Source organism: Berghia stephanieae, chromosome 7, assembly GCF_034508935.2.
Source record: "Berghia stephanieae isolate SIO BIC M18660-M18661 chromosome 7, UCSD_Bste_1.3, whole genome shotgun sequence".
In the NCBI taxonomy this organism is placed as follows: domain Eukaryota; kingdom Metazoa; phylum Mollusca; class Gastropoda; order Nudibranchia; family Aeolidiidae; genus Berghia; species Berghia stephanieae.
Window position 1 is genome coordinate 64,187,769 of NC_088366.1, and position 10,000 is coordinate 64,197,768.

General features: G+C 35.3%; 2 protein-coding genes and 1 long non-coding RNA gene across 3 annotated transcripts in view; all 3 read right to left on the reverse strand.

The window, feature by feature from the left end:
* Positions 1 to 10,000, reverse strand: part of LOC144977647 (uncharacterized) — a 439,534-nt gene that overhangs the window by 296,881 nt on the left and 132,653 nt on the right. The window lies entirely within an intron of this gene.
* Positions 7,736 to 8,884, reverse strand: LOC144976608 (uncharacterized). The gene has a single exon (XM_078920904.1). The coding sequence runs from the start codon at positions 8,882 to 8,884 to the stop codon at positions 7,736 to 7,738; it is 1,149 nt and encodes a 382-aa protein (XP_078777030.1).
* Positions 9,438 to 10,000, reverse strand: part of LOC144977646 (uncharacterized) — a 2,395-nt gene continuing 1,832 nt past the window's right edge. The window contains exon 3 of the long non-coding RNA XR_013646365.1: positions 9,438 to 9,549. This is a non-coding gene — a long non-coding RNA (uncharacterized LOC144977646). The remainder of the gene's footprint in view (positions 9,550 to 10,000) is intronic.

Below are 10,000 nucleotides of genomic sequence, written 5' to 3' on the forward strand. Positions count from 1 at the left end.
TATATCCTGATGAGAGCTAACGCTTGAAACAATGTAGAAGCTAAATAATCATAATTATAATTGAAATGTTTTATAAATAGCTCCTGTTGTCAAAAAGTTGAGCACTATTATTTCATGGTTTTTGTTTTTTATAATATATATATATATATATATATATATATATATATATATATATATATATATATATATATATGATCTCTGGTTCTTAGATATATTTTTACTTTGTTATCAATACTCTACTATCTTTTTTTTCCTTTTCTTTGGGTTTTTTTTTCTTTTGGGGGGGGGGGGGGGGGGGGGGGGTGGTGGTGAATGAGAACGAATCTCCAGTTTTATATTTAAAAAAGTCCCAATTTAGAATTTTCTTTTCTTGTGTTTACCTGTCGTTCCTTATCATTTCTTCCACAATTCTACTCATAGTAGATGGGATGGGATGATGTCTATAGAAGGGTGTGGAGTCTGTAGTCTGTCAACATTTTATCGTATTCTGTCATTTAAAAAAAAACAGAAGCAAAAATGAATTTTAATCCAAACAAAAAAAAAAACAAAAAAACCCAACATGATTCACATTTATAAAGTTTTACTTTGTACTTTGTATGAGAAAACCTTGAAATAATGTTTCTTTACTTCGTGGATAAAACTAACTGTCAACTGTTGTAAAATCAACAATACCCATCGTCTCAAAACGGTATTATGTCGGGATGAGCAAGATGCTGAAAGGTCAATTTTAAGCTTAACTGGTCAAGAAAATGAAATGTCGGTTTTCAGCACTTTATAATTCTATATTTTTTTCTTCAATAATCCATACATGGACTCAACCCATGTCTGATGTTTTTGGTCATAGATTCTAATCTCAGCACTTTGATCATCCCGACATAATACCGTTTTCAGGCGACGGGTTACATATTATAGACTCCGAGTACGTACCTATCTACTACAAACGCCTATTCAATCAACTGGCGCTTAGTCCTTGGGAAAGTCACTTTCTCATCCTATCAGAGTTTGGTCGGTCCTTCAATGTTGAACAACCATTTTGGTTTTTGTCCCACACTGTCTGTAGTCCGTACCTGCTCGTGTCATGCAATTTTTGGACTCACGTCTAGATATCTACTGCTCATCGTGATTCTATGTGCATTTCGAACAAAATGTGTGTGACTGTTGTAGTGATTTTGTAGCCGAATGAATGAGCATGTGTGATACTAAAAAAACACAACTATTGTAAAGCACATCTGAGCACTATTTGTGGATATTGGTGATATATCAAATAATAATAATAATAATAATAATAATAATAATAATAATAATAATAATAATAATAATAATAATAATAATAATAATAATAATAATATAATAATAATAATAATAATAATAATAGATAAACTATTTTTTGACCACTATTCTAAAATTAGTATCATGTCGGAGTGAAATTAAATGGTCGGTAAAACTGGGCGAAAAAATGGATTTTCTCATATAACCCTTATAATTCCGGTCAGGATTATCACTCCTCAACCCCCCCCCCCCCCCCCCCCCCAAGCCCCCCCTAGACAGTTTTCCCCTTTCTTGACTGTGTGATCCCCCCACTAATCGGCTGCTTTACCAACCGAGGACACAGCGAGGGCTATAACTGCATTTTTTATGATGGCTCACAGCATGGTATCAAGTTTCCGCTGTCCACTAACAAACCGCCTTTTCAACATTTTGGCAAGAAATAAAAAAAATCATTTCACTTATTAGTACATAAAGATATTATTAGTACATAAAGATTAACCTCCCAGCTTCTAATTCTTTTAAAGTATAAAATCAAAGAATTCTCTGAAGACATTTTCACAAGTTTCTGAATCGTCATAAATTAGAGATTAAATTTTATTGAAATAGCAATTTTCTGGCCAAGAATTTTAAAAGTTGTGTTTTGTTGTCGTACGTCCGTCTGCTGTGAAATTGACTTGGGAGATTGGGAAGGCTGGTAGCCGATTTTGGGTGAAAGACTGAAAGATGTGGGGGAGGTCTCGTATTGCATTGATGTTGTTGTTGGATGGAGGCTTTTGAGTCAATAGTATCTATGGTCTTCTATGGTGGTTGTTTATGTATCCAAAAGATTGGTTTGAGAAGACCAATTTAGTCCAGAAAAAGTAATATTATTTCAACCGTAAGCCTAAAGGAATACAAACGTACAAATTCACTAATGCATAAGATGAACACGGACAAAACTCTCTCTCTCTCTCTCTCTCTCTCTCTCTCTCTCTCTCTCTCTCTCTCTCTATCTATCTATCTATCTATCTATCTATCTATCTCTCTCTCTCCTTCTCTCTTTGCATGTCTCGTATCTCTCTCTCTCTCTCTCTCTCTCTCTCTCTCTCTCTCTCTCTCTATCCATCTGTATATTATCCTCCTCCTCCTCCTCCTCTTCTTTTTCTTCTCCTCTCTCTACCTTCTCCTCCTGCTAATTCTTAACCTCATTCATAAAATAATTCACTAGCGATGAAATATATCATATTTTGTTACGTTTTAAAACAAACATAACGCACCTCACGCAAAAATAAAAGGTGAAATATTTTTTAAATTCCACAATACAAAAACAAAACAAAACATGATCATTTACGAACATCATTCCTTTTTCTTCTTCTTCTTTTTACAGATCCGTATTGCTATTATTTTTTTTGTGGAGACAAGAAACTCTCAGTCGGTTTTCATTGAAGGCAATCCATCAAGTGTGAGCAGTGATTTTACCTGCTGGGGTGAGCAAGAAAGAAATCAAGGTAACCTGTGAGTCATAAACGCACCCGTACATGCTATTGGAATAAGTTCAAACCAACTGGTGTTATCGTCGAAAATTTGTGCTTTTCAAGTGATTTCTAATGATATTTCGATTTTGACATTTTTACGACTCCATCTATCAATTTTCTGAAGATTTTCTGTGCGTGATTTTTGCTTCTTCGTTTATGACTTGGATGTAGATCTACGATATTCATGATAATATTGTGAACTTGTTTTGGGTTTTTTTCCAACGAAAAAACTGTTAGACGAGATTTTATTTGGAAATTTTGGAGTATCTTGTGAGATATTTGGTAAGTACTGTGATTTTTTTTTTGTTGTTTTTTTTTTTATTATTTATAAAAACACCACGTAAACACACGTATTCATACACACACACATACACACACATACGTGTATTCGGCCTTAAATGAGGTCTGTGTCATTCAAACGCACAATGAGGCCCTATAGAAAGAACTGCTTTAAACAGTTTTTATAAGACTTTCTGGCAAGAAGCAATCATCCACAAGATGACTGCAACTTTAAATTTGAGTTAAATATTATTTGAAGCTTTATACTGCCACGAATCAAAATGGGGACATGTGGCCAAAGGAGGTCCAATGATGGGTAATGTGTAACCAGTGTGTATGTGGAATGAGGCCTTATGATTTGTGTGAGAACAGATTGAGGTCATAGAATAAAAAAACCCATTACCATAACTTGGTAACTAAGACTCATGAGAGTTGGAGCTTATTCCAGTTTGGGTAAGAATGAAGTAAGACACCAATGATGCATTACTCTCAATAGGATTCAGGATGCTAGTATTATCGCAGAGACACTTTCCCCCAACAAAACCGGTACTTGTTACACCTAGGTTGAATGGAGCAATCAGTAAATTTTCTTGAAAAATTGCAATGGACTTAGCCAGGTTCGAATTTGGACCGCTTGATCCATAGTCCAATCACCTGCCCATTAGCCCCATAAGTACAATGCATCTCATATTAAGCGATATGGTAATGAATAGTAGATGAAGATTAAAGAAAAAGGATTTTTTAAAAAAATCAAATGAAACCAATGCCAGCTCAACATGCCTTCTCTCTGTGCCTTTCTGGCACTGATTTGCCTTTAGCTAACTTGTACAAATTATTAATAGTAGTTATAGAGGTTCAAATCCAATACATGCACAAATTTGCTTCCAGACAGGTAAGAGTCGTATTGAATCAGGACCACATCAGCACAATGCATCTTGTACAAGCCGAGCTGGATCTAACCAAACTCCAGTAGCACTGTTTGTTCTTTTGATAAAAACTTCAAACAGCTCTCAAATTTATTTGCAATTTTTGTGAAGAGAACTGAAATACCCATTTTGTTTTTCTATAATCCAGCTACAAAATCTCCCCATGAGCAATATGGGAGCAGGCACTGATAAAGCATGTGCAATTGGTGGATTTGTATGGGACAGTGCGATACAACCCTACTGATTGCATATGTTTTTGTTTTGTTTTTAAGGGTTTTACGGCGCTTGCAACACGTTAAGGTTATATCAGCGCCAGTAAAAAGGAAGAAAATGGGATAGTAAAAAGTTCTAGAATTACAATTAAAGCACCCAAGAGAAAGTAAGACAAAGGGGAACTGAGAACAAATAGGGATCAGATGTAGATTCCAAGAGCATACCATCAATGTACTTAATTTGAGATCACCTAAAAGTCTCATCCAGACACAAGCACAGGTCCCAACTAAGAGGAATACACTCAAATGTTTACCAATCATATAATATAATATGCAAACTAAACATAATACAATGCATAACAGAGAGATGATTTACAAGGAAAAAAATATCATCTCCCAAAACAATAACTATGCATTTGACTGTTTCCCTCCCAGCCAGGACTCCGGAAAGGGCCAGGACAAAACCAAGTAACCTCATTCCAAGACAAAGACAGAAAGCATGTTGGAAAACAGATATAAGGAGATAGAAGACACAGTATGTACCTCCCTGCCCGCAATGGGAGGTCAGGATCCCCACCCAGACTGATTGCATACAACCTCCATCCAATTAAACGTGACCTCTCCAGGCATGGTGCACTGTATGAAACAAACTTAAAACGCCATCATGAATCATAGACGTGTGACAAAACAAACCACAATGAAACATTTTAAAAATTGCCACAACTGTTGAATAATCATCAAAAGGCAAGAATAAATTTTAAATGAAACTTTATTAAACACGTTTCGATTGACTTTGTATTAATTACAATTACGTTGATTGGGAATGTTCACGAAACTAAATTAAATAAGTGTTGTCATGTTTATCATGAACCAAGAAAATTTCACTTGATTGTTAGTGATACACAACCAACCAAATAATATTTCGACGGTTCAAATCATAGATAATTTTAGTAGCTTTGAATGCCGATTCATGATGTATAAAGATCAAATATAAAAGAAAAATAAACAACAAAAATTATAAGCTACATGTAAGCATAACAAGTAAGTTTATGGGGAATATAGGATCCTGTGTTCACCTGTGTTCCTCTTTAGGATCAGGATAGAATACATTTAATAATAACATTTAAGGTTGATGAAAGAATGAGTAAAAATAAAACTAATACTAACCAGAAAAAGGTATGATAAAAGTCTGATGGACGAATGAAAGCTACTACTTTAGGTAAAAAATAAATTCAAGTTTGAAATGAGTAACACTGAATTGGATTTAGATATCAAGTAACAGCATTAACCATGGCGGTAAGGGTTAGAGGCCCGGGGAAAAATAAATTAAAAAATGATCCTTTTTGAGTTCATCCCATCACACAGAAAGTGCATTGAATTACATTTATCTAAATCATACAAATCATTTAAAAAGTGAAGAAATGTAGGCATCATGATTCATATTTTAACAAATAACATTTTTATTAGGTTTTCAACCAATTTTTCAAATACAATCTATATAATCATAACAAAAACATTTGTGAAAAAAAAATATGATGGTGATGATGATAATGGTATATCACTTTTATTTACTATTCATGTACTCAGATTAATTTTCTATTTTAACTTGATTAGAAATCTTCGGTACTTTATTTCTTGTTGCCATCAATTCCCTTCCATATTTATTGAGAATTCTAAAACATAGCATTTCCAACCTTTTCACAGTGTTAAATTCAGTACTTTTCATAAGTCGTAAGAAATTGTGAATATTAGGATTACCGATTAATCAACATTGAATTAGACAACATATATTTCTTTCATTCACATTCGAGGAAAAACTAACAGACAGTGATATTCATATTCTTGTTTGTTTGTTTGTGGGGTTTAACGGCGCTTTCAACACAAATTAGGTTATATAAGAGCCAATATCCATATTCAATAATCCCAAAAAGCTCACATATATACTTTTTTCTCTAACTTATTTTTACCCCATCTCCCTCGTTCTATTAGAAACAAATGCAAACTTGTTTGTTTATCCAACCCCTGAAAATACCGTATATTGCAGTGTAGTGGTCAACTGTGCACTAAACCTTAAGTACCATTTAAAGGACAAGGTCAAGTGCAAGTTGGAGATTACTATGGAACAGGAAAAATAGACAAGCAGGTGTTCAGCCCACTGTATCCTTCCTTCACTGGCTCCATGAGTAAATACACTCAACAGTATTAATCATACAAGGCCAATGAACAAGTTAATGTAGCCTATTTAGCCTCTCCCTAATGCCAACTTACTAAGTCTAATTTTTGTGATAGAAATACAGTGAGACATGTTCACCATATTCAAGTATTCTTCATATTTAAATTATGACCTGATGTTCTTGAAAAGTTTAAATGAACCTGTAATTGCCACCTCTTCATTCCATTCTTGTATATACATGCCTTGTATTCTTTGTAAAGAGACAAGAACAAATCAACATGTTTTACACTTTGTAATTCCCAATAAATCCCCAGACCACAATGGTACAATAAAGTTTTTACTAGACTAGCCCAGGTGACTGCATTTGGATTACAAACAGTCATTTTTAACAATTCATCATATATAAAATTATTAACAAAAGGGAGCATTTATACAACACAATATCCACTAAACGTGCTCAAAGCACTTTACAATGGGTCCCCAGCCACAACAACACTCAACACAAAGGGCGAGTCATGCAGCATATTAGACTCGAACATTAGTTTTCGGGACATTGACAACATTGTTAACAGCGAGATACTCATTTTACACCAGAGTATGATGAGAAAATGGGATTTAAGCGCTTTTTCCGATCAAGGACTCAACTACTCAATGGGGTTTGAATCCATGACTTCAGTTAACACTGGATCAGAAGTCGTGTTGCTAACCTCTAGACCACATAGCAATACAAATTATCATGTAAAGGAAATAATTTTAAAAGTACTCATGTCACCACAAAAGTTATGTGTGATAGTGCATTTCATTCAGCAAGACAAATATAAAACACAATCGTCCATTAAAAACACTATTGAATAAAAACTATGTTTGAGTTTCATAACAATCATCCATTAGCTAAAAAAAATCTTCTTTAGCAACAGGCAATTTTATAGACAGACATGTTCAGCCATCGTAAGAGTCATTGATATCTGAAAGATATCATGTACACAATATTTCTTATATCAAGAGGAGGTTAAAAAAGAAAGTGACAACAATTTTTATATGGATTTGATATAATCAATCATGTAGGTTACTGTTATTTTTGGACTAATACTTTCCTACAGATTTTTTTGTTCCGTTGTAACAGAATCCTTAACATTTCGCCATGACCTTGCATTTAGACATTGTTCTTGATTTATTGCTCTTTCAATATCTGCTTTACCGGGTACTTTTTTCATTCTTATGAATACCGAAAGGTGTTAAAGAACTGCATGTCTTTCTGCTTGTGTCCATTTATGCCTTTTCCCACTTTTTCTCGTATCAGAGGAATTCTCATTCAGTCCCACACGTTCATATTTGTCTACAATAGCGTATGGCTCCTTGATCTCACTTGGCCCTAATTCTTGTGTCTTTTTGGCATTTCTCCACTTCTTCATCCATATCTGACTCTCCTGAGCTACTGCTGTTATCTGGTTCCAATTCAAAATTTCCTTCCAGTGAGTAGTCCTCCACAGAAGTGCTTTTCTCAGCGTTGATTTTCATAAGTATTTTTGCCACTTTGGCCTTTTGGAGAATGTCATGAGGTAAGCGATAAAAATCGCGGTGAACGCGGATATCATGTCCCAGAAATTGAGCTAACTGGTCTTGTTCAGTGTCAGAAATTTCTAAAGCTTTGGATATGGTTGTAACTTGTTTTCTTAAAGACGTCCAGGTAAAAATATGTGGATTGGAAACACCAGCTTCAATTGCCATAACTCTAATGACATCGCTTCCACAATATGGCCTCTCTCCATTTGGAGTAGCGAAGAGGTATTTGCTCTTTATTGATAATCTATCTCTTTCCCTCATGATGGTGTCAATCTTGGTCAACATTGAGTGTGTCAGTAGTACAGCTACCCGGCGATTGAATTTGCCTCTGATTTCTATGCGAGTGGCTGTTTGAACAAGTCTTCTTTCTGTTTCTGTAAGAGATTGAATGATCTCATCATCAACGGGTTCCTGATTTTTTTTGCCCATTTCTAAATTCTCTAGAGTCAAACGCTGAACCTCACCACCTCTTTTTCTGTTGAAAAGAGAAATTTCACACAAAGCTGCTTTTGCTACAGAGGGATAATCACCCACTTTTAGATTCTTAACATAACTGTACAGTTTTTCTACATCCTGACAACAAGGGAGTAGTTGGGGGCTGTTGAACTTCCTTCTTTCTAGTGATTGGCTTGCTGATGATGAAATGTGATCACACCAGTTTCCAGTGAAAAGGGATAAAAAATTATCAGCATTATCTTTCTGCATTTGGTCACTCTTTTGGATGGCATGTGACTTCAGTATGAATGCACATTTCTTTACAGAGAATCCGAGCTTGAGAGCAAGGGAACCCTTCCCAAATGAATGTGTTTCATCCGAATACTCTGCAACACTGCGGACAGATTCGACAAGGGTGTCAAAGTTTTTCACAAGGAGAGCATCTGTGAGGGATTTAATATTTCCATTTGACCAATCTTCTAAATCTATTACGAGTCGCGCAAGATCTCTCATTCTACCACTAATATGGCCAGCAGTGTGCTCTTCAACATCACGTTTGTGGTATGTTCGCTCTCCAAATGCAATAATCAATGCATCGCTTTTTGCCTTCGGGATATCGAGTCATCTTTCATCTTTAGTAAGACATTTTGCCACAAGGACTTTGAAACATTCTTTGGTACAGGTAACATAAGACTCCCTTCCCTATAGGCCCGTCTAGGTTTTCTTGTACAGCGGGTTAAGGAATGAGCTGCTACTTTCTATTTGCGATATAAGCCTATACAAGTGGGACAGGGAACAAGTGCATCAACTTGTACATTTTTTCCTTGATATTTTGGAATCAATATACCTTCTCCTTTTTCCAATACATCAAAGTTATGTTTGTAATCTCCTTCTTTTATTATCTTCACCCAAGCTTTCCTTCTCTCATTAGACCCTTTTGGCAATGACAATATTTGGCCAACAGATAACTCATTTTTGTGCTTCATTTCTAAATGTCTAGCCATTTTGATAATCTGTTTATCACAATAAAAACATGAATGATATTTACTCCATTTCTTAAATGTGGCTGTATATCAATCGGTGGAGCGTTCGTGTTTGTTGTGAACAGCATGGGATACTGAGGGCTTGCACTTCCAGAAGAGGAGCAAGAATCGCTGATGTGTTGATCCACCGGGTAGCTGAGAAATAAGAAGAAATAGAACAATTATAATGTGGCTGGATAAAAATGGAGTCCGATTTTCTTATTTTTCTCAGTCCACTCATGAAAAGATACAATTTACATGAACATTTCAATGAATTTACATTCTAGCCAAAAGCAGTCAGTTAGGTCGGCAATTTTTTATCTTCATTTTTTCACCCCATCCACCCACCATCACAATGGATTCCACACATGTTGGACCTCTATTTGAAAATGTCCTCATTGTGTGGCTTGTGTAACCTATGGATGTCCTCATTTTGACGCCTTTACAAGAGCACAAACACACACATGCAAATAAAAAAGAAAAGAAAAGATAAAAAACATTACCACACAAAGCAAACGTCTACAAAGACCAGAGATAAAGAAAAGACGTGTATCATAATAAGACAGAAATAAGTAAGCCAAATGGTTATGTCACTCGCCTTTGGTCC